This window comes from Stomoxys calcitrans, chromosome 2 (assembly GCF_963082655.1).
Source record: "Stomoxys calcitrans chromosome 2, idStoCalc2.1, whole genome shotgun sequence".
In the NCBI taxonomy this organism is placed as follows: domain Eukaryota; kingdom Metazoa; phylum Arthropoda; class Insecta; order Diptera; family Muscidae; genus Stomoxys; species Stomoxys calcitrans.
The window spans coordinates 176,600,328-176,624,812 of record NC_081553.1 but is presented as its reverse complement, the minus strand read 5'-3'; the positions used below and the strand labels follow the sequence as shown (position 1 = coordinate 176,624,812).

At 41.1% G+C, this 24,485-nt stretch overlaps 1 protein-coding gene across 11 annotated transcripts in view; it reads left to right on the top strand.

The window, feature by feature from the left end:
* The window catches only part of LOC106081495 (dystrophin, isoforms A/C/F/G/H), a 1,057,252-nt gene that overhangs the window by 730,145 nt on the left and 302,622 nt on the right, over window positions 1–24,485 (top strand). For all 11 annotated transcript variants that reach the window (XM_059362799.1, XM_059362798.1, XM_059362797.1 and 8 more), the window contains one exon: window positions 23,848–23,971. In XM_059362799.1, coding sequence (XP_059218782.1) covers window positions 23,848–23,971 — 124 coding nt within the window. The remainder of the gene's footprint in view (window positions 1–23,847; window positions 23,972–24,485) is intronic.

The following is a 24,485-nucleotide window of genomic DNA, read 5'->3' as shown; positions in this document are numbered from 1 at the left end:
TACTTTTTGGGCAACTATGATGCCTCTGTGATGCAGCAATTTAAAGCCTTTTTACGTACTGCATTATATAACTCGCTTTTTACCACTTTCCACACTATTGTTTCTCTTGTCGTTCTTTTTAATGGTGTTTTGTGGTCTGACCATAAACATTTGAGTTTATATTCTCACATGCTCATGATGTTGGTGATAGTGCCCATAAAAACCAAACAACTCCCTCCTTACACACACATCATACATTTGTGCTCATCTAACCATTGAAAATGGAGATGAAAATATTAAATGCATAAGTGTGGGTGAATAGAAAACATTGTGTAAGAAATGTGTGTGTGTGTGTATGTGTGTGCTTTTTTGCACATATTCACATTTAAATTTTTTATGTTTTTATTGATGGAATTTTCAATACATTGTTGAAGGTAAAGAAGGATGCTCAAACATTGTACGGCTAGGTTTGCAATAAAATACAAATGCATGTGCATATGAAAGAGAGAAGGGGAATGAAGGAGAGAGATATAGAGAAAGTAAGAGTTACTATGAAACGGTTGGGTGTTTTCCCAGGAATTTTCAAACATTTAAGTCTAAGGCTTCTTATTTATCACTTTGTATTAGAGAGCTTCCCACCTCGATGCTTTCACAATTAATTTCATATAGCAATACTTGATTTTTACTTGCTCTCTCACTCCCATATAAATGAAAATGTTTACTTTTTAATCAATATTTGCTTGGGCATGAATTTCATGCGTTTTAATTAATAATAATAATAATTAATATTTACCTCATTATATGCACTAGTTTGTGGTTTTCTGCAATTGACAGAAGCGAACGCTGGAGTTGGGGGAAAGAGGAAATTCTCATAAACTCTTACTATGTAGCCAGTAAATCATAAATAATAAACTCAATTATTAATCATTAATATTTAGTCTTTTGTATGTGCGGCCTTTTTGGGTGTGAGAAAAGCAAACTAATTAATGTATTACTTCAGTTGTAATAAAAAACAACCCCTATAGTAATAAACTATTGAGAATAATAATGGGGTTTACCTCCATGGGAGACTTTGGCAAGTTCTTGGAACATTAATTGCAATAATTGATTTGAAAACTTTGCGGCATATAGCGATTTATGATGAAAGAAAATAAAGCAATTTCTAAAAATAAGCAAATTTTGCCCCTTAGCATTCTACTAAGGAGCAGGGGCAAACTTCTCACATATCAATGAGTGCAGTCCGATTCAATTTTAAACTCAATGATCAGTCAGGGGCCTCCTTTTTATAGCCGAGTCCGAACGACATGCCGCATCCCAATCTACTCTAGTTAGGATGGCTGCAAAGCACCATGATCCATTTGACATCACCCGCTGATGATATATCTTGGTCGAAATTGAAATCGCGTTATGGGATAACCAGTCAAATGCTTCTAGCAACATATTATACTATAGCAACATAGCTATACTATTTTTGAAAAGAAAGCATAAAACAATAGTCTAAAGCCGGACAATATCCTGCAATGTAATCTCAACATAATGTATTTAGTTGAAGGGCATAATTTTATTTTACATTCCAAACTTCTGTCAAACCAGCAAAAATTAAAGCTTTTGGGAACCGAACCAGGATGATCAACAGTTCGGTTAATATGGCAGCTACATCAGGTTATAGAGCGTACTTGACACAGTTGTTGGAAGTCGTAACAGAACACCGCATGCAAAATTTCAGCCAAATCGGACAAAAATTGGGGCTTATAAGGGCTCAAGAAATCAAATCGGGAGATCGGTTTGTATGGGAGCTTTACCCAAATCTGAACCGATATGGCCCATTTGCAATCCTCAATAACCAACATCAATTATAAGTATCTGGGCAAAATTTCAAGTGGCTAGCTCTATGCGTTCGACCAATGTCCTGATTTCGGCAGACGGATGGGCGGACGGACATGGCTATATATACTTAATGGGGTCGTAGACGATTATTTCGAGGTGTTACAAATGGAATGACTAGATTAGTATACCCCCATCCTATGGTGGTGGGTATAAATATTACCTTAATGCCTAAATTTTTCTTCTTCCGTAAAGTGGACATATTGAAGATGCGTTTTAAGTGAAGTTTAAAGAAGATTTCAGCCAAATCGGATAGGAATTACGCACTCTAGAGGCTCAAGAAGTCAAGACCCCAGATCGGTTTATATGACAGCTATGTCAGGTTATACACCGATTTGAACCATAATTGGCACAGTTGTTAGAAACTATAACAAAACATCTCATGCAAAATTTCAGCCAAATCGAATAGGAATTACGCCCTCTAGAGGCTCAAGAAGCCAAGATCAAAAATCGGCTTATATGGCAGCTATATCAGGTTATGGACCGATTTACACCGTACTTGGCACAGTTGTTGGACGTCATAATGAAACACCGCATGCTATATTTCAGCCAAATTGGATAGGAATTGCGCTCTCTGGAGGCTCAAGAAGTCAAGACCCCAGATCGGTTTATATGACAGCTATGTCAGGTTATAGACCGATTTGAACCATAATCGGCGCAGTTGTTAGAAACTATAAAAAAACATCTCATGCAAAATTTCAGCCAAATCGGATAAGAATCGCGCCATCTAGTGGCTCAAGAATTCAAGATTCCAGATCGGTTTATATGGCAGCTATATCAAAACATTGACCTATATGGCCCATTTACAATCCCAACTGACCTACACTTACAAGAAGTATTTGTGCAAAATTTCAAGTGGATAGCTTCGAAAGTTAGCATGCTTTCGACAAACAGACGGACGGACAGATATGGCTAAATCGACTTAAAATATCATGACTATAAAGAATATACATACTTTATAGGGTCTTAGACGAATATTTCGAGGAGTTACAAACGGAATGACGAAATTAGTATACCCCCATCCTATAGTGGATGATATAAAAATTCGATTTTGAAATCATGTTTTGCCCAAAATGGGTACTTTGAAAAAAAAAAACATTGGTCGAAATTTATTTTTGATGTTTATACCTACCACCCTGGGATATTCATTTCGTCATTCCATTTGTAACACATCAAAATATCCATTTCCGACCCTACAAATGATTTATATTTCAAATCGTTGTAAAATTCTAAAATGATTGAAAGATGTTCGTGTGTCCGTCAGTTGTAGTCACGCTTAAGTCTTTAACAATTGAGATTTTGAGTTGAAATTTTGCAGATTAAGTTCTTGAATGGGCCACATCGGAACATATTTGGATATGCCGAGTTTGGGTCTTAGGCCTATAACAGGGGCATTTATTGCCGGATTTCGCTGAAATTCAGAACAGTGGGTTTTATTGGGCCCGTCGACATCCAAACCAAAAATGGTCCAGACCGGAACATCTTAGGCTTTTAAAATGTACCCAATTTCGCTGAAATTTGAAACAGTTGTTAGTGTCAAGAATCCCTACATCTGTCCCAAATATGGTCCTGATCGGGGTTTATTTAGATGTAGCTGCCATAGAGACCGATATTCAGCTTTTGGGTCTAATCACCATAAAAGGCATTTATTCTCCAATTTTGTCGAAATTTGATACAGTGAGTAGCATCCAACCCAAATATGGTGTATATATCGGACCACAATATGCCTATTTAGGGTCTTAAGCCAGGCGCATTCATTACCCGATTTTGCTGAAATTCAGATCACTGAATTTTATTAGGCCCGTCGATATCCTAACAAAAAATAGTCCAGATCTGAACAAATTTGGATATAGCTGCCATATAAACCATTCTGCCGATTTTTGGTCTTAGGCTTATAACAGGCGCATTTATTACCCGACTTTGCTGAAATTTGGATCAATGCGTTGTATTAAAACTCCCAACATCTTTCTCGAAAATGGTCCAGACCGGGGTGTATTTAGATATAGCTGCCACAGAGACCAATCGTCAGCTTTAGGGCCTAAAGACCAGAAAAGGCGCTTTTATTCTCCGATTTTGCTGACAATTGAAACAGTGAGCTTCTTTAAGACTCCCTACATCCAACTAAAATATGGTCCAGATCGGACCACATTTAGATATAGCTGTCATATAGATCGCTCCTCCCAATTAGGGCTTAGTCAGCGCACTTATTACCAGATTTCGATGAAATTTCGAACTGTTACGTATGTATAGAGCTTCACGGCACCTGAACCAAATATGATTAAGATCGGAGAATATTAGGATATTAATATGGCTATAGTAGTGTTATAATAAATTTAAATAATGAATATATCCATGGTGGTGTGTATCAAAAGTTCGACACGGCTGAACTTACTGCTTTTTTTAATTCTTTAAAGACACTTTTATCTGGGAAATTCAAAGGGAACTGTTAAGATATCCCTATTGTTTGTATACCCACCACCGAGAGATGGGGGTATATTCATTTCCGCTTCCGCTTCCACTTCCGACCCTATAAAGTATATATATTCTTGATCGTCGTTAAAATCTAAGACGATTTATAGCCATGTCCGTCCTTTCGTCTGTCCGTCTGCCTATCTATATGTTGAAATCACGCCACAGGCTTTAAAACTAGAGATATTTAGCTGAAACTTTGCACAGATCCTTTGGTTGCGTTTTGGGCAAAGTTTATAATTCCTCTTAGATATATACTTCATAAAGATGTTAGGACGACAGCAAAGTGGTATACCAAAAGTGGTTTAGTCGTAGATCCGTCTAAGACGGAAGATGTTCGTTTCAGCAGGATGTACAAGCTACCCATAGTGGCATCTGTCTCCTTGGGAGGAGAGAATGTTGCATCTACTGAAAGCGCAAAATACCTGATTGTTTTGCAGGACAGGAAATTGAACTTCAAATCCAACATTTTAGAAATGCAAGAATGGCAACTCTTTCAGTTCATACAGCCTGCAGTTCATACAATCTGTATAAATGTTAGTAATAAGGACGAACCAGGGAAGCTTATTACTCCCTACACATCTTCAAAAAAGCCAATGGCAAAATTGGGGATTAAAACGCGTATACACTGCAGTTGTCAGACCCACAATGTAGTTGAATACTCAGCCGGATCCAAATGATGGTTTGTTTGTGCATCACAGCCGCACTGAGAATGATATCATCGGATGCACTTATTTAATGCTACACCTAATGCCTCTATGCATTGTGGCTAGACAGGCTAAGGAAGCTTTCCCTTTGGTTATGCGGCAGCTACGGACACTATGTTATCCTTGATACAATGCCCGATGTTCCAGGCAGTGTGGATTATACAATGCTTGAGTCGGCTTGTGATAAAAATTACTGTACCACTATTTCTGATAGAACGGATTAGAACTACGATATCTCTGGTAATAGAAGTTACATAGACTTCTATACGGATGGTTCCAAACTAGACGACCAGGTGAGCTTTGTGGTGTACTCTGAAGAGCTAGGACTGGTCATATCGAGAAGGTTACCTGACCATTGTAGTGTGTGTCGAGCAGATATCCTCCCAATTAAAGAAGTGGTTGTTGTTGTAGTAGCAGTGCGTGGTGCACTGAGGCGGCAGCCCTTGCCGATGAAGTAATTCATCGGGTGAATCCGGTACATACAACCGGTTGCCATGAGTTTACGTTTTTTTTCTCAGAGAGCCAGGTAGCCACTAAGTTTCTGTACTCCGTCATAGACTGTCGTAGGACAGTTATTTAAAGGCGTTAATAACTCGCCTTGTCAAAACCATCATCATATGCCCTCTCTATTTAAACAAGATCTGGTGCCGCCCTGCCCATTGAGACTTTTCACTCGATACCCCTGAATGTCCGCTACTGAAGTTGCAGCTACTCCGAATGGAACTTTCCACTATCCGCAGCCTGCGGTAGTCCTAAGTTGAAGTTCTTGTATTGACGGTGAACACTGCACAGATCGGAGCTCAAATTCCAAGACTGTGTGGCGCTCATTTTCATTCAGTGCTGGACCCAGGGTATTGTAGAGCAAAGGAGCTATAGGAGAACTATGTTCATTTCCCATTTGGGGTGCAGATATTAATCCGCCCCTTGCCTCTATGGACATACACCTATACTTGTAATCGACTTGTTGTGCACTCTAATAACTATAAAGTAACCCCTAAAAAGAAAATTTTAGGTTAGGAATTCCGTGCTTTTTACAAAATACTTGTTTTCAATACCACTCCCCTAAGTTGGTTCATGTCTGGTATTGTGTCGCCACCTAAGTGCCGGTATCTGTTAGACGCGAAAGCCGGGCAATGACAAAGGAAATGCTCCAACGTCTCACCATCTTCCCCGCATGCGCTACACATGCTATCACTTGCCGCACCGATTTTACATAAGTGAGCTCGTAGTCCTATGTGTCCCGTTATGATACTAATAGCTATACTCACCTGCTTCTTGCTTCCTTTCAGTAATAGCCCCGACTTTTCACGATCTGCATCCCCCCATACTGGTTTCGCCGTCCTATCGACCGTTTCACTGTTCCAAGTTTATTGATGGCACTCCTCTAGCCTTCACCGCCAAATCGTCTGGCCTTTCATTTCCCCTTACTCCGTTATGGCCCGCACCCAAACGATGAGGATTTTACCATCCTCAGAGTAGGCGTTAATCTCCTTCTTACACTGCAAGACTGTTCGTGACCTTACCGTCCTGGTTGTTATTGCCCTTATAGCAATTTTACTGTCGGTAAAGATGTTCACACCTCGCGTTAGCACCACACCACTTCACGCATCCAGTGATCGCCCGGATCTCCGCCTGCAGGACCGTATTATGTGGGGGGTTGCGAACGCTCCAAAATTATGTGGCCCCATCTAGACTAAGAGGTGTAACGCATTTCTGTCGCTGGCATCATTGTGTCCGTCATGAAAGATCACTGTCTCATCGGAAAACATGCTGATAGACTGAAAGTAGCAATTAACGACTTTTGCAGAAGCTGTGAGGACATCGGAGAAGAAGAGACTATAGAACATCTTCTGTGTGTGTTCCGCACTGGCAGTCAGAAGGAGTTCCACTTTAGGTTCTCATTTCTTTGAGAACTTGTCTGATTAGCGGTCTGGGTGGTTCAACAGTAGTAACTATAAGAAATATTCCTTTTCGTGTTTCTGTTTGATTACAATTGACGAAAACGTCTACTTGAGTCTGATGGCAGACTGACTTTTAAACCTTACCCAACTATCTCAAATCTTTAATTGCTTTAGCGTGATTGCAACAGACTGCCACAAAAACCGAAAGACAAACGACCATCGTTAATTAGTATTAGAATTTTACGACGATCATTGGTAGTTCGATGCGTTGCAAACAGAATTACCAAAACATTTACATATGAATGCACTATCCTTTGGAGGTGGCTATTTGAAATAGCAAAATTGAATTGAAAACATGTTGCTCTGCTGGGGTTCCTAAAATTGCATAACCTAACCTAGATATGTACCTATTTTTCTCCTATTCTCTATAAATAAATTCTTCATCTTAAATTTAGTAAATTTCTCCATGAATAGCTATAAAAAGCTACGCTAAAGTAGTTCCATCTATACATATATGATTATTCCATATTATATTGCCCACTATGGTGTACTAGCCCTGATTCTTGGTCAGATTTCAATTTTATATAACAGAGATTCACTTACCCCTGTCACATGACACGAAACATGTGTCCGCAGCAGCATAACGTTCAAGTCAATATTTATGAGATGTACACGTGGAGAGGAGACAGCATCATAAAGTAATGCGAATTATTCATTGCACACTAAGGTGGTGTTGTATTAGTTCAGAAAATAAAATGGTTTCTGTTTGAGAATAAAAGGCCATAAATCCATTTGCCAGTTGTAAACAGGATAAAAGAAAAGCCTTTACAAAAATTTACTAAGCTGAATTTTTACTTAGTTGAGTCGTTTGCCCTAAGCCGTTATGAGCTGTATTGCCACTCAAGAAAATTTTTTCCTACAAAAATTTAAGAATAATATAAGACCTATAAGCCTTGCGTTCTTTCTACTAAAAACCATGGAACATATTGCGGACACAATGACAAAGAGTAGGACATCCAGCGAACTGCTCAAATACAAAAAGGAGGTCAAAGTCAAAGGAAGGTCGGTGGAGACTGCCCTGCGCTGGCGGTATGCCTTAACATCGAAGTGGCTTTTAACCATGTGCGGGCCGACACACTGATCCAATCCGTAGAACAGTACCGGATGGACCCGGTCCTTAGAGACTGGATAAACCATATGCTAAGGAACAGGTGGATAAATTGTGTATCCCATGACATAAATATAAGGGAGAAAGTGGCACGAGGCACGGCACAGGGGGGCATTTTATCGCCACTCCTTTGGGTGACCACCACAAATGACGTGTTACGGATGCTGGCTGAGGAGCGATTTGAACCGGTCTGCTACGGTGTTATACGACGCAGACAACGTGCAACATCAGGACCATGCAACAGGTTCAGGCGGAGCGATGAGGATCACTCCCACTAGGGCACTGGAAACTGTTCTAGATATCAGATCCATTGACATACAGATTAAGTGTGAGGCAGCCACTGCGGATATGAGAGAATGGATAGAGGATGGGAGAAGCTCAAACCATCGTGGTAGAATCGAGGCGACGATAGGAAACCTGGAAGGAATGGAAGAGGTTTTCGATCGGATACCTGAGATGAACCTCGAGTTCGAGTGCAAGGCACTGCTGCCAGCGGCACCATCTAGGATTGACGGGACCCAAGTATTGCCACATGGAAGATAATGTTACACGAATTGATCAGAACTAGAAGACATAGTGGACCTGGGGTTCTACATACGGTCCTGCAGGCGGAGATCCGAGCTATCACGGAATGCGTGAGGTGGTGGGGTTTTAACGCGAGGACGTCGAGTGTGAACATCTTTACCGACAGTAAAATTGACATAAAGGCAATAGAGATCAGGATGGTAAGGTCACGAACAGTCTTGCAGTTTAAGAAGGAGACTAACGCCTTCTCTGAAGTTGGCAAAATCCACATCGTTTGGGTGCCGGGCCATAACGGAATAAGGGGGAATGAAAGGGCAGCGGTGAAGGCCAGACGACTGCAGTCAATTAACTTAACCCGAAGCCTTTTGTGTCGATGCAGTCCGAATTAAAGATTCGGTCTAAGAACACATGTAGCACAGTAGAACAGCGAATCGGTCGGTATGACGACAAAAACCCTATGGGCAGATCCGAATTTGAAAGGAAGTTAGCTGGAGGTCAGTATAGCTATTGGTATCATAACAAGACACATAGGACTACGAGCTCAATTATGTCAAATCGGCGCGGCAAGTCATTGCATGTGTGGAAGATGATGAGACGTTGAAGCATTTTCCAACTTTCGCGGCTAGAACTTAGTTGGGGACACAATACCAGACATCAACTAACTTAGGTACGTGGTATGGAAAACAATTAAGGATTTTGTAAGTAGCACGAAATTCCTGGCTTAGATTTTCTTGTTCTTTTTTTTGCACAACAAGCCGTTTACTGGCGAAATTGTATGTTCATAGTGCCATGGAGCGGATGAATACCCGCACCCACTTTTCAACATAACCCAATCTAAATTTTCAACTCTATATAGTATACGTACTAGATCGTCGTAATAATTGTAGAAGATCCAGCCAATTCCGTCCGTCTGTCTGTTTTGAAATCACTCTATAACGAACTCCTGATATGATTTTCTTAAATTCATAAAAGTCGTTTTTTTTTTTGCCCCTATTTAAATGAACAGCCGTGCCGAGTTTGCATTAAGCGTTCTCTTAGTTTAAGGTCATGTGCCCATAAATACGCATCCAAATCGGATGAAAGGTATATATGGGAGCTATATCTAAATCTGAACCGATTTTTATGAAATATTGCACATTGAGACTTCCCAAAAACGACTCCACGCCAAATTTGGTAAAGATCGGACCAAAATTGTGGCTTCTACAGCTTTAGTAGTTCAAATCGGATTAAAGATATATATGGGAGCTAAATCCAAATCTGAACCGATTTTTATGAAATTTTTTCAGATATATTAAGGGCTGTAACAAAACAGTCTGTGCCAAATTTTGTGCAGATCGGTTGAAAATTGTAGCTACTACGGCCATTTAAGTGCAAATCGGGCGATACATATATATGGAAGCTATGTCTAAATCTGGACCAGTTTTTATGAATATTTGCACACATATGGAGACGTCAAATAAAACACCCCATGCCAAATTTTGTAAAGGTCGGTAAAAAATTGTGGCTTCTACAGCCTTATACGGCCATATCGGATGAAAGAAATATATGGGAGCTATATCTAAATCTCGACCGATTTTCATGACATTTTCCACACATAAAAGGACGTCAAATAAAATAACACGTGCAAAATATTTTAAAGATCGGACTAAAATTGTGGCTTCTACAGCCGTAAAAGTCCATGTCGGATGAAAGATATATATGGGAGCTATATCTAAATCTGAACCGATTTTTATGAAATTTTGCACACATATGTAGACCTTAAATAAAATACCCAATACCAAATTTTGTGAAGATCGGACGCAAATTGTGGCTTGTGCAGCCTTAAAAAGCCACATCGGATGAAAGATATACATGGGAGCTATATCTAAATCTGAACCGATTTTTTTCAAAATCAATAACGTTTGTCTTTGGGCCAAAAAAGTGACATGTGCAAAATTTTGTGACAATCGGACAACAAATACAACCTGCACTTTGATTACAAGAATACATGGACTCACAGACGGACAGACGGACATGGCTAAATCGAATCATCATTTATGAGTCGATCGGTATACTTATCAATGGGTCTAGCTCTTCTCCTTTTTAGCATTGCAAAAAATGCACAAATCTATAATACCCTGTACCACAGTGGTGGTACAGGCTATAATCATGTGAACATCTGTATTCGATTTGTTTTTTTTTATGCAGAAATGTGTTCTGTTCGCCACCTTAGTTTGCTGAAAGCTTTTACACTTGCCTAGTCGTGGTACTATGTGACGTATACGTCATATAAACTTCTCTGACAAATAGCCAACAAGTATACGACAGCAAGTACCTCATAAAGTAATCAAAGGCAATGCATAATAATACGAACATACTCGTGGGCATTCTATATGTGTTTGTATAAGAAAGTATAGTAAACACACAAGCATTCAAACACACAAGCATTCAAACACACAAGCATTCATACACACATGCAGGTCTATTACACCACGAATGTGTAGGGGTGTATAAGAGCATAAATAAGCGCATTTACTGGAATATTTGTATGTGTGTATGCATAAAAGTGAAATGCTACACAGAGTAAATAGGACCAATAATATTTTGTTACAAAATCTCAGCAAGTAGCTTACAATAGGGTGGAAGCAAGCATGTGGGACAAACATTACATATGAATCTTGACAATAAACAGTTGCATTGAGATATTGTCGATCACTTGCGGCAAATTATAATAAAATTCCAATTTCCATAGAAGGAACATATCTAAAAAATCTGAAATCTCATTAAGGTTAAATTGGAAATCAAATTTTCGTTCGAGGGACTTCTCTTAATTAAAACGGAAAAGTAGATATTTCATATCGCTATAAAATTGTGTGACAGCATTTATTAATCCTTGCTCTTCGATCGCTCCCAATATTCGCTTGTACCAATATAAATAAAACATTGCACAACCTAACTGATGTTTGCACCCACACATATATGTATATACACATCCAATACATAGTTGCCTAACTTTACATGTTGTTCGGTACACAAAAACAAATGTGTGTAACATGTATGTATGAACCACTTAAAGCCAATTGGAACGTCGAACGAAACAAAAAATCAGAATGAGCCTTACTTAAGGGGGAAAACCCAAATAAGTATGAAATCTGACAGTAATTGCCTCTTGAGTATGGGGGGGGAGCAGTGAATGAAGGCATATTATGGAGATGCAGCTTAAAGAGTAGAATTAAGTTTGGTTAGCTCTTTAAGATGTGTCACAAGTGTTCACTGTATTAAAGTTAGTAAATTTAGTAAAAAAAATAGAAAATTTCCCCGAAAAAATTAAATTTTTTCTAAAATAATATTTTAATGAAGTTTTCTTTAATGCAAAAGCTGGTCCAGGCCCCAATCCCGGCCGGGCTCTGCCGATTCGAACATGGACACATGGAGAGATGGCAAGTGCCATTGCAAATTTGCAAATTTTGCCCATGAACATTCCACAATCTTCTGCGCTTATTTCAAAGTCATGGACACTAGGTTTTGAAGTGTCTGCCACCACTTGATCTTTCCATCGGGCTTTTGGTCTTCCCAGTTTTAGTGTACCAATGTGTTTGCCTTCGAAAAAATTCTATGCCGGAGCTTCTTCATCCATTCTGACAACATGACTTATCCAACGCAGCCGTTGTATTTTGATACGTGTAGGTTAAAAAGAGGGTGCAAATATAAATCCACCCCATACCACTATGGACATACACCTATGCCAGTAATCGGCTTGTTGTTTGCTCTAAAAACTATTAAGTAACCTCTAAAAAGAAAATTTAAAGTTAGGAATTCCGTGCTACTTACAAAATCCTTAATTGTTATCAATACCACTCCCCTAAATTGGTTCGTGTCTGATATTGTGTCTCCACATAAGAGCCGGTATATGTTAGACGCGAAAGCCGGGCTCATCATCTTCCCCGCATGCCCTACACATGCTATCACTTGCCGCACCGATTTTACATAAGTGAGCTTGTAGTTCTATGTGTCCCGTTATGATACCAATAGCTATACTGACCTCCCTCTTACTTCCTTTCAGTAATAGCCTCGTCTTCTCATGAGCTTGATCCCCCATAGGATTTTTGCCGTCCTACCGACCGTTTCGCTGTTCCACAATGTTGCATGCGCATTCATCGCCCACTCCCTTAACTTGGACTTTGTCGACCCGAAAAGCTTTGGGTTAACCAAGTTTATTGACGGCAGTCCTTTGGCCTTCACCGCCAAATCGTCTGCCTTTTCATTTCCCCTTACTCCATTATGGCCCGGCACCCAAACGATGCTGATTTTCCCATCCTCAGAGAAGGCGTTTATCTCCTTCTTAAACTGCAAAACTGTTCGTGACTTTACCGTCCTGGTTGTTATTGCCCTTATAGCCAGGCCCACTCTGTCCTTTGGCTTTGATCCATCCGTGTAACATGATCTTCCAGATGGCAATACTAGGGTTCCGTCAATCCCTTCCTTCCAGGTTTCCTATCGTAGCCTCGATTATACCGCGATGGTATGAGCTGCTCCCATCCTCAATGCACTCTCCCATCGCTTTAAGTCTCATAGCCGCAGTGTCTGCCTCGCACTTAATCTGTATGTCAATGGGTCGGTTATCTAGAATAGTCTCCAGTGCCCTAGTGGGAGTGGTCCTCATCGCTTCGCCTATGCCAACACTATATGTTCTCTGCACCTGTTGTATGGTCCTTATGTTGCACTTTTTCTCCATAGCAGTCCACCAACGTACTGAGGCGTATTGGTCCAATCACGCTCCTGTAGAGCCAGTGGACTATAATACTTCTAAGGGGGTAAGGATCCGAACGAGCTATGCAGAAGAGCTGGAAAGGTCTTGCATATGGTATATGACTGGGCTAGACCCAGAGGTCTCAATGTTTTCCCGGAGAAGACTGAAATATGCCTGTTCACGAGGAAGGCGATGGTGGTCCAATTTAACGCACCACGCATAAGACGATTTCGATATCTGACAAGGTCCAATACTTAGGTGTGATCTTGGACTGGAAACTGAATTGGAAGTCTCACATTCAGGAGCGTACTGAGAAGACTCACAGATGTTGGGGTCTATGAAGACGGGCCGTAGGCTCGAAATGGGGCCTGAATCCTAGGATAGTCCACTGGCTTTACAGGAGCGTGATTAGACCAATACTTACTTAGGCCTCAGTAGTTTGGTGGACTGCTATGGAGAAAAAGTGCAACATAAGGACCATACAACAGGTTCAGAGAACAAGTTATCTTGACATGGGCGGAGCGATGAGGACCACGTCCACTAAGGCACTGGAGACTTTTCTATTCTAGATATCCGACCGATTGACTTACAGAATAAATGTGAGGCAACCATTGTGGCTATGAGACTTAAGGCGATGGGAGAATGGATTGAGGATGGGAGCAGCTCATACCATCAAGGTATTATCGAGATACCTCAAACGCTTGTAGTCGAGCGCGAGGCACTGCTGCTATCGGCACAGTATTGGACTAACGAAATCCTAGTATTGCCATCTGGATCAAAGCTAGAGGAAAGAGTGGGCCTGGGAGTCTACATTGAGAACCCAAGGACTGAGATATGTTTTAGACTGCCTGACCATAATACGGTCCTGCAGTTTGAGATCCGGGCGATAACGGAATGCATGAGGTGGTGTGGTGCTAATGCGAGGGCATCGAGAGTGAACATCTTTACGGACAGTAAAATGGCCATAAGGGAAATAACAACCAGGATGGTAAGGTCCTGCAGTGTGAAAGAGGGATTAACGCCTTCTCTGATTATGGCAAAATCAGCATAGTTTGGGTGCCGGGCCATTGCGGAGTAAGGGGGAATAAAAAGGCAGACGATTTGGCTGTAAAGGCCAGAGGACTGCACAGAGGCCTCGTTACCTCAACACCTGGACTCACAGGATCCTGAATTTAACTCCCTTTGGGTTAAATTCGGGATTGAATCACATATACTGCACTTTGGATTTTTATATAGAAGTCCAAACTTAGAAAGGGAGGCTTTCATGAACGGCTTTGACGCCCTTTCTGATTCCATTACAAATATTTTAAAGGATTTTCCGGGCATTGAAATCGTTGTCGCTGGGTATTTCAATATCCACAACTCCTCCTGGCTTTCCCATTCAAGTCATACGACTCCTGAGGGCCAATACGTTAAGTTTTTCGCTGCGCACAATTGTTTGGCACAACTAATGAACGATCCGACACATATCGCATGTGTCCAAAGGCACCAAAATATTACTCTTGACCTTTTTTTAACTTCACACCGTCACCCTGAAAAGTATGAAGTAAATACTCTTGCACCTCTTTGTAACTCCGATCACTGCATTGTTTCAGCATATTTTTCGTATTCTACACTTTGTACTGCTTCCTCCCCAGTCCCGAAGCGGTCAATATTTTCATACGAAAAAGCACGTTGGGCTGAGCTCAATGAATTCTTTCAGTGTTTTAATTGGAAACTAGTTTTCTAGATGACGATATAAATGCTACTGCTGAAATGATTGAGAAGATAATTTTTGAATGGAATGAGGACATTCATTCCAATTAAGACTATAACGGCTTAATCAGACGACAAAAGTTGGTTTAACCTGACAGGCAGAGATGCTGTCAGATCGAAAGAGGTGGCATTCAGGAACTGGCGCTTAGATAAAAACGCCAATACTGAACTGCTGTGCATAAAGGCAAGATCTTCGTGTGCCAATGTGCTTAGGCGCGAAAAATTTCTGTACGAACAGCGTTTGCGTATTAAGTTTATCGCTTCTACACAAGGAAGTAAGAGCTTTTGGTCGTTCGTGAAAAGAGTAAAGGTAGTTCTTCACCTATTCCAACTCTTGTTAAGGACGATCAAACGTTCACTGACCCGGTTGATAAGGCTAATCTGTTGACTGTTATATTTGCAGGGAACTCTTCCCTTCCGGAAAGCAATCAACCACTCCCCTCAATCGGAAATGTGTCTGGCGTCATGACCCAGATATTTTTTCGAATTCGTGTAGTTAAAAGGTTTCTTGAGAATCTAGACGTAAATAAATCCCCGGGCCCGGATGGCATATCAACACCTGTCTTACGCAAGTGTTCTTCGACGTTTGCTCGTCCATTATGCAACCTATTCAACTTTGCCTACCATGCGGGAGTCTTCCCGGCGCGTTGGAAGCTAGCGAACGTTCAGCCAATACCCAATATAATCACCATCTTGTGAGGTATTTAGAGTCTAATGGTCTTCTTAGCGACCAACAGTATGGGTTCCGCAGAAATCGATCTACGGGTGACCTCATGGCACTTCTGCCGGAACGTTGGAGTCGCTCAATCCACCATTTTGGTGAGAGTAAGGTTGTGGCTCTGGATATCTCCAAGGCCTTTGATAGAGTCTGGTACGGTGCACTACTATCAAAACTTGTCGCATTTGGTGTCGGTAATGGCTTCGTTCGATTTATTTCGAGCTTTCTCAGAGATCGAACTATTCGAGTCGTTATAGATGGGTTCTCATCCAATGAGTGTACCACAAGGCTCTGTTCTTTCTCCTTCTCTTTTTCTAATTTTCATCATCAATCTGTTGGGTCAAACACCGAATTCGATCTACTCATTTGCGGAGGACAGTAATCTCTGCCACTCGTACTCATTCCACCATAGACCAAGCCTTCGAGAGATTGAGAAAAAGAGTCGGGTTATGGACGATACGCTCTGCCAGGATTTGCTGTCCATTTCTGTGTGGGGTCGAATGAATCGAGGAGATTTTAATGCACGGAAGACTCAGTGCTGCTTGTTGTCATACAAACGATTCGCTGACCCATTACGATCATCATTGTCTATCAACGGCATAGATGTTGAGCAATCAGAAGCTCTTGATGTTCTGGTTATGAAAATACAAAGTGATGTCCATTGGGCTAAACATGTATTTGAAGTGTCGAAAGAAGCATTCAAGTGTTTAGGCTTCCTTAAACGGTGTAAGAATTTCTTCACTCCGTCTGATCCTCTTAACATCTACACCACTTTCATAAGACCGAACATGGAGTACAACTCACATGTATGGCCTGGAGCTTCAAAATCATCCCTGGAGCTATTGGACCGTGTACAGAGGAGAGCGATTGCGTTGATTGGGGACAGTGGGGTATCCAACTCTATTATGGGTTGTTTGGTGCTGTTCTATCGGTACTTTCATGGTTTGTGTTCATCTGATATTCGTCTTCTTATTCCTGATGTAAGGATCTATGTCAGGGATACTAGAGATTCCAGGAACTCCAGAACACCCGTTTGGCCACCGGACCGCACATTGCATTATATAGAGAATTCTTATTTCACTTTGACATCCAAGGATTTAAGACAAACGTCAATAAGCACTACATCATTTTCCCCCTCTCCAATTTCTAATTTCCTCTCGACAACGCAATGCACTGCATTCATAGGGGACATCCCCTGCGCGTTGGCTGACAGAAAAAACAGGCCTTATTAAAAATCATCAATTTTTTATAGGTCAAATCAAACCAAAAATATTCTCAAAATTCTTGGGGTGAGATTTCTGAACCATTTAACAGTCTTGTGGCATCGGGGGTGGAGTCGAGTAAAATTGTTGACTCCGCTTCTCTGCTTTAGAGGTCGCAATTCCTATCCGATTTGAGTGCAGTTTTGCTCAATGATTTCTGCTATCCCCCCGACAAACAAGCCAAGTTTGGCCTTAATAAAGGACCTCATTTTCGCAGTGGATTTTGAATTACGTGCCTCTGAGCTACACCTCTTCGTTAAGAAGTTTACTTGAGCGACGACCTCAAAAGTGCCAGCATTAGTGAAAATATTTCTAACGCTTGTATGTTTTTCCCCCAAGGATTCGAACTAGCTAACTAGCTTGGGAGACATAGCAAGACTATGTTCAAAAAATCTTAGTCTTATTGCCTATTACTGCAAATAATCGGTCTGCATTGGTGCCCACCTTCCCTTCCGTTGTAATTTCTCTTTCTCACTCCAAATGGAAAAATATTAGAAATGCTTCAAATGTCCACTTGCTCCATCAGTCTGTATTGTTTTTCGATCACTACATTAAATCGCCCATCAAATCAAATCATCCAAATAACTTTCTGCAGTAAATTTTCCCTACATGTATTGGGTCAGACTTCATTTCCATTTAGACTGTGACTGACCACTTCACATATTTGCAAACATGCATGCAAAGGAACAACAACAACAACTACTACTACTACTGCTACATGCTACAAGCAACGAGTTAAACATCAACATCAATGTGAAACGGCGGCTGTCTCATTGAATTTGTTTCCTGTTTCCTTTTCCCATTACCCGAGTAGCATTGCTGTGGGTGCGTGTGTAGGCGAGTGTGTAAAATGTGTTTGTCGATAACACTTTAAAAGTAGTCGCTAACACAACTACACGAAAACGTGTTGTTTTCCTTGTTTTCACCTACTTTCCCTGGAAGTTGTTTTCTGCTTCCAATTTTCTGGCGAAAACTTTCATCTGTTAAGTGATTTTCGGTAACATGTCCTTTTTGCCTTACACTCACTCTCTCACACTCTCTCACACTCCCTCCCACTGACCTCTTTTTGGTTCTTTTTTTGTTTGAAAGAGGGGTTGAAAGTCTTAATGGTCAATATGTGTGTAGATTATTTCTGGGGGCGATTGTGTTTGTTTTCTATTACATGTAGACGTGTTACGTTAGTAGCTGTTCGAGTTCTCGTTCTCGTCCTTGTCCACTTTATTTCTTTTGTGTGGCTGGATATGTCACTTTCGAAACATTCGCCTGTTTATTAAATCTTTGGCAAATTTCATGTGTGCGTGTCCTGCCTGCCTTATCACCGTTGGCAATTCAGGGTTTTTACACAGATTGTTGCAAGTAGCTGTGAGTGAGTGCGTGTTCGCTTGCAAGAAACCGGGTGTAAGTGTGTGTGTGTGTGTGTAGGGCTCTTGTAGTTATGTTTGCACGCAATCCCATATCCTTGTGAAATATGAGTGCCATGTTGTTTGGCTCGGCCAAGTTTTGCGACGACCGTGTTAGGCATCATTAAACAATTACGCCATGAATAGAGTGTCTGTGATTATAATGAACTTACAGAGCATTCCGTTAAGTGGCACTTGTTAGCTGTACATTATAATTTGGCCAATAAAAATGACAACTAAATGTAATTTAACGCTTCTGTCACGGATGGACAGATTATTTATTAAGTTACCAAAAAAGAATTCATTTAAACGCAAAACACAAAAGTTCTCTTTGCTCACGGACAAAGTAAAAGAAAGCTAATCGGCGCAATATTGATGAGTAGGAGTTTGTTAAGCAAATGATGGAAAACATGATGAAGGTTGTAAATTTTTGAAGGTGTCTTCTTTATATGGTTGGGGTTCATTGATAACAGCCATTGAGATAACCCATTGAGGCCGGGAAGTTTTTGAGTATTTCAGCCTTGTTAACTTCTTTATATAATGGTGTCACTCTGGCAATTGCTGGTAATTATTGCCCTATTTATCTGTCGAGGGACTATTGGCGGTTTAAACTCCAAGTCAAGAATAGGCTGTAAACTGCAGTTGTCAGAACTATGGTCTGGTAGATGGGACCTTAAAATTCCACTGCTTATGTAAGGCATAAGATCTTGTAGAATGGTAAGAACCTTACATCCCTCATCGATATTATAGTAGAATCTTATAGGCTACTAAGAAAAAGTAGCTCAAGAAGTCAAGATCCCAATTCGGTTTATATGGCAGCTATATCAGATTATGGACCGGTTTGAACCATACTTAGCACAGTTGTTGGAAGTGATACTAAAACACTACGTGCAAAATTTCAGTCAAATCGGATGAGAATTGCGCCCTCTAGAGGCTCAGGAATCAAGACCCAAGATCGGTTTATGTGGCAGCTACATCAAAACATGGACCGCTTTGGCCCATTTACAATCCCACCCTACCTACACTAATAAAAAGTAAAAAACCGATTTGGACCATGCTTCGCACAGTTGTTGAAAGTAATACCAAAACACCACATGAAAAACCTACAGCCAAATCGGATAAGAATTGCGCCCTCTAGAGGCTCTAGAAGTCAAGACCCAAGATCGGTTTATGTGGCAGCTATACAAGATTATAAACCGATTTGAACCATACATAGCACACTTGTTGAAAGTAATACCAAAACACCACATGAATAATTTCAGTCAAATTGGACGAGAATGGCGCCCTTAATAGGGTCAAGAAGTCAAGACCCAAGATCTGTTTATGTGGCAGCTAAACCATGTTATGAACCGATTTAAGCCATACTTAGCACAGTTGTTAAAAGTAATACAAAAACGCCACATGAAAAATTTCAGTCAAATCGGACGAGAATTTCGCCCTCTATAGTCTCAAGAAGTCAAGACCCAAGATCGGTTTATGTGTCACCTATACCATGTTATGAACCGATTTGAACCATACTTAGAGCAGTTGTTGCAAGTGTTACCAAAATAACACGTGCAAGTACCACGTTTCAGTCAAATTGGACGAGAATTGCGTCCTCTAGAGGTTGATGCATTCAAGACCCAAGATCGGCTTATATGGCAGCTTTATCAAAACATGGACCGCTTTGGCTCATTTACAATCTTAACCGACCTACAGTAATAAAAAGTATTTGTGCAAAATTTTAAGCGCCTTTCTTTACTTCTTAGAGATTTTGCGAGCTTTCGACAGACAGACGGATGGAAGCACATAGCCTTATGGGGTCTTAGACGTATATTTCGAGGTGTTACAAACAGAATGATGAAATTAGTATACCCCCATCCTATGGTGGAGGGTCTAACAAGTAAAATCGTGCTAAATTTGGCCGAGTCGAATCTTGGGAACCAACCACCGTGGATTCTGCTAAAATATGGGAGCCATATCTAGTTATAGACTGAATTGAACCGTACTTGCCGCAGTTGTTGAGAGTCATAACAGAACACTATATGCAAAATTTCAGCCAAATCGGATAAAAATCGCGGCTTGTAGGTGCTCAAGAAATTAAATCGGGAGATCGGTTTATATAGGAGCAGTTGTTGGAAGTCATCACAGAAAAATTTCAGCCAAATCGGATGAAAATTGCGGCTTCCAGTGGCTTAAGAAGTCAGATCAGGAGATTGGTTTATATTGGGTTGCCCAAAAAGTAATTGCGGATTTTTCATATAGTCGGCGTTGACAATTTTTTTCACAGCTTGTGACTCTGTAATTGCATTCTTTCTTCTGTCAGTTATCAGCTGTTACTTTTAGCTTGCTTTAGAAAAAAAGTGTAAAAAAAGTATATTTGATTAAAGTTCATTCTAAGTTTTATTAAAAATGCATTTACTTTCTTTTAAAAAATCCGCAATTACTTTTTGGGCAACCAAATATATGGGCTATATCATGTTCTTGACCGATTTGGATCGTACTTAGCACAGTTGTTGGAAGTCGTAACAGAACGCTATGTGCAACATTTTAGCCAAATCGGCCAAAAATTACGGCTTCCAAGGCTCAAGAAGTCCAATCTGGAGATCGGTTTTTATAGGAGCTATATTAAGTTCTTGACTGATTTGAACCGTACATGGCACATTTGATAAGGGAATGATAAGGGGCCTCCTTTTTATAGCCGAGTCCAAACGGCGTGCCGCAGTGCGACACCTCTTCGGAGAGAAGTTTTAAATGGCATAGTACCTCACAAATGTTGCCAGCATTAGGAGGGGAAACCCACGGCTGAAAATTTTTCTGATTGTCACGCCAGAACTCGAACCCAGGCGTTCAGCGTTATAGGCGGACATGCTAACCTCTGCGCTACGGTGTTCTCCAATGGAAAGATGTGAGTCTGAGCGAATTGAGATGTACAGGAGTCGGAATGAAGTCCGGAAATTCTACCAAAGAATTAAACATTAAACCGAAGGCTTTGGTGCAGCAGAGACAAAGAAGGAACTCTGGTAACTGACACAGATAGCATGCTGATGATATGGAAAGAACATTTTACCCAACTGCTAGTGTCCAATCAATGATTATGGTATAGAATGTTTACCTCCTAGTCAGAATGAAGTCCAAGTAGCAGTGACCCGACTGAAGAACAACGAGGCAGCAGGAGCCGACGGGTTACCCTCTGAACTATTCAAGACCGGAGGCGACACGCTGATAAGGCGAATGCATCAGCTTATCTGCGCACTCTACCTAGAAGAACGCATACCCGATGATTGGAATCTCAGCATACCAAGTCGCATACTCAAGAAAAGGGACACGACGGAATGTGTCAACTACAGAGGAATAAGTCTCCTCCCCATCGCATACAAGATACTTTCGAGCGTACTGTGCGATGGACTAAAACCTAAAGTCAATGAGATAATTGGGCCCTATCAATGCGACTTTAGACCTGGTAAATCGACCCTAGACCAGATATTCACACTGCGCCAAATCCTGGAAAAGACCGAGAAGCACAAATCAACACCTACCATCCCTTTGTTGACTACAAAGCCGCCTTCGATACCACTTTACGTTCAAAGGTATTTCAAGCCATGTCTGAGTTTGGTATACTTGCAAAATTAATAAAACTCTGCAGGATACACGTTCCTGAGTAGGAATAGGAAAGAATCTCTATAAACCATTTTATACCAAACGAGGTTTCAGACAAGGAGACAGCCTATCGTGTGATCTCTTTAATATCCTGCTGGAGAAGATTATACGAGATGCAGATGTTAATAGATATGGCACACTTATCACAAGAGAGCACATGCTACTCGCCTATGCCGACAACATCGATATCATAGGTCGGTCACCGGAAGTAGTAACTGCAGCCTTTGAAAGAATCGAAAGAGAGTCACTGAAAATGGGTCTAGCAGTAAATGGAGATAAGACGAAATGGATGGTTTCAACTCCCAAAACGCCTTGTACAACCAAGCAGATAAAGAATATGGAGAAAGTTGGGAACCAAAACTTAGAGATAGTCAGTAACTTTATCTACCTCGGCACTGCCGTAACCGAAACGAATGACATCAGTTTTGAGATAAAGCGAAGAATAATATTGGCAAACAGATGCTACTTTGGACTAAGTAAGCAGTTTAGAAACAAGGCCCCCTCTCGACAGACGAAGATTACACTATACAAGACACTGATACTACCAGTGTTGTTATATGGTTCTGAGGCATGGGTACTTGTGAAAGCAGATGAGGCAGTACTTGGAGTATTTGAGAGAAAAATTCTTCGTAAACTATATGGACCAGTTTGAGTTAATGGAGAATATAGGCGACGTATGATCCACGATCTGTATGAGCTGTATGACGACTATAGCATAGTCACACGCATCAAAATACAACGGCTGCGTTGGCTAGGTCATGTTGTCAGAATGGATGAAGAAGCTCCAGCAAGGAAGTCTTTTGAAGGCAAACACGGTGGTACACTCCAACCGGGAAGACCAAAAGTCCATTGGAGAGATCAAGTGGGGGGAGCCACCTCGAAACTTGGTGACATAGATTTTGAGCGCAGAAGATCGAGGCGCTTGGAACGCTGTTCTATGTTCGGCTAGTGGAACAAATGTTCTGTCAAAGCCGGGTGGACCGGGCCCATGAAGAGCTTTACTATAGAAGGAGGCCCACTATCTGGGGCCCCACCTGGCCAATATTTTCACAGCGTGCCTGGGTTTTGCATATACTCCGAAAGCCTGGCAGGAGGCAAGGGGGGTGTTTATACCCAAGCTCGGCAAGGCAGGTTATGCGACACCAAAGGCCTACATATCCATAAGCCTTACGTCCAAAAACCATGGAACATATTGTGAACACCATGATAAAGAGTATAATTTCCAGCGAACTGCTTAAATACAAACAGCGTGCCTATGTCAAGGGAAGGTCGGTGGAGTCTGCCCTGCACAAGGTTGTGCATGAAATCGAAGAATCCTTCGATGCCACACTGGCGGTATGCTTTGACATCGAGGGGGCTTTTAACATTGTGCGGAGCGACACATTGATCCAATACTTAGACCAGTACCGGGTGGACCCGGTCCTTAGAGACTAGATAAACCATATGCTAAGGAACAAGGGGATAAATTGTGGGTCTTGTGACATAAATATATAAGGGAGAAAGTGGCAACAGGGGGGCATATTATCGCCACTCCTTTGGATGACCACCATAAATAACCTATTACGGATGCTGTCTGAAGTTTTAACTTTCTCATTTATTATCTTTTACATATATTTCGTTTTATTTTTATATCATCCTCCAGAAATCGTTCACATCCTTTAATCGTAGTTATTTCATTTTCCTTTCATTTTGTATTTCTCTGTCATTGCAGGACGATCACAAAGCCTTCCGCCGTCAATTGGAGGATAAACGTCCAATTGTCGAGAGTACTTTGTTGAGTGGCCGCCAATACATAGCCAGTGAGCCACCTGTTTCGGACACCAGCGATACTGAAGGTAACTATTTTCTTAACAAACATAAACTTTCGACAATCTATGTTTTCCCTTTCCACTCTTCAATTGCTCAGCGCACAGCCATTTATCCTTTTTTGCCCTAGCCAAACAGTCTGCACTGCCATCGCCGAATGCCCAAAACACTAAACAATTTATAAATTGCTCGTGAAAATGCATGGTAAAATAAAGTTGGCAAAAAAAAAAAAATCAACGAAAGAAAAAGGGCTCAGCATACTCGTAGAAGTTACATTGCAGGGAGAAATGAAGGAGCAGCATCCATTAAATATCGAAGCGCCCAACCTCACTGTTGCTGTATGTGTGTATGTGCTGGGGGGGTCCTTGCTCTTTATTCCCAACTGTGTGGTCCTGCTCCATGAGTATTTCCGCTGTATTATTTGCCATGTTCCGTTGACTGCACAAATGTTTACCAATTGATATCAAACTATGATGGAGGCGTCGGCGGCAAAGAGTAACCAGCAATCCATTTGTGTATACTAATGGTTCTCTCTTTTTCTAG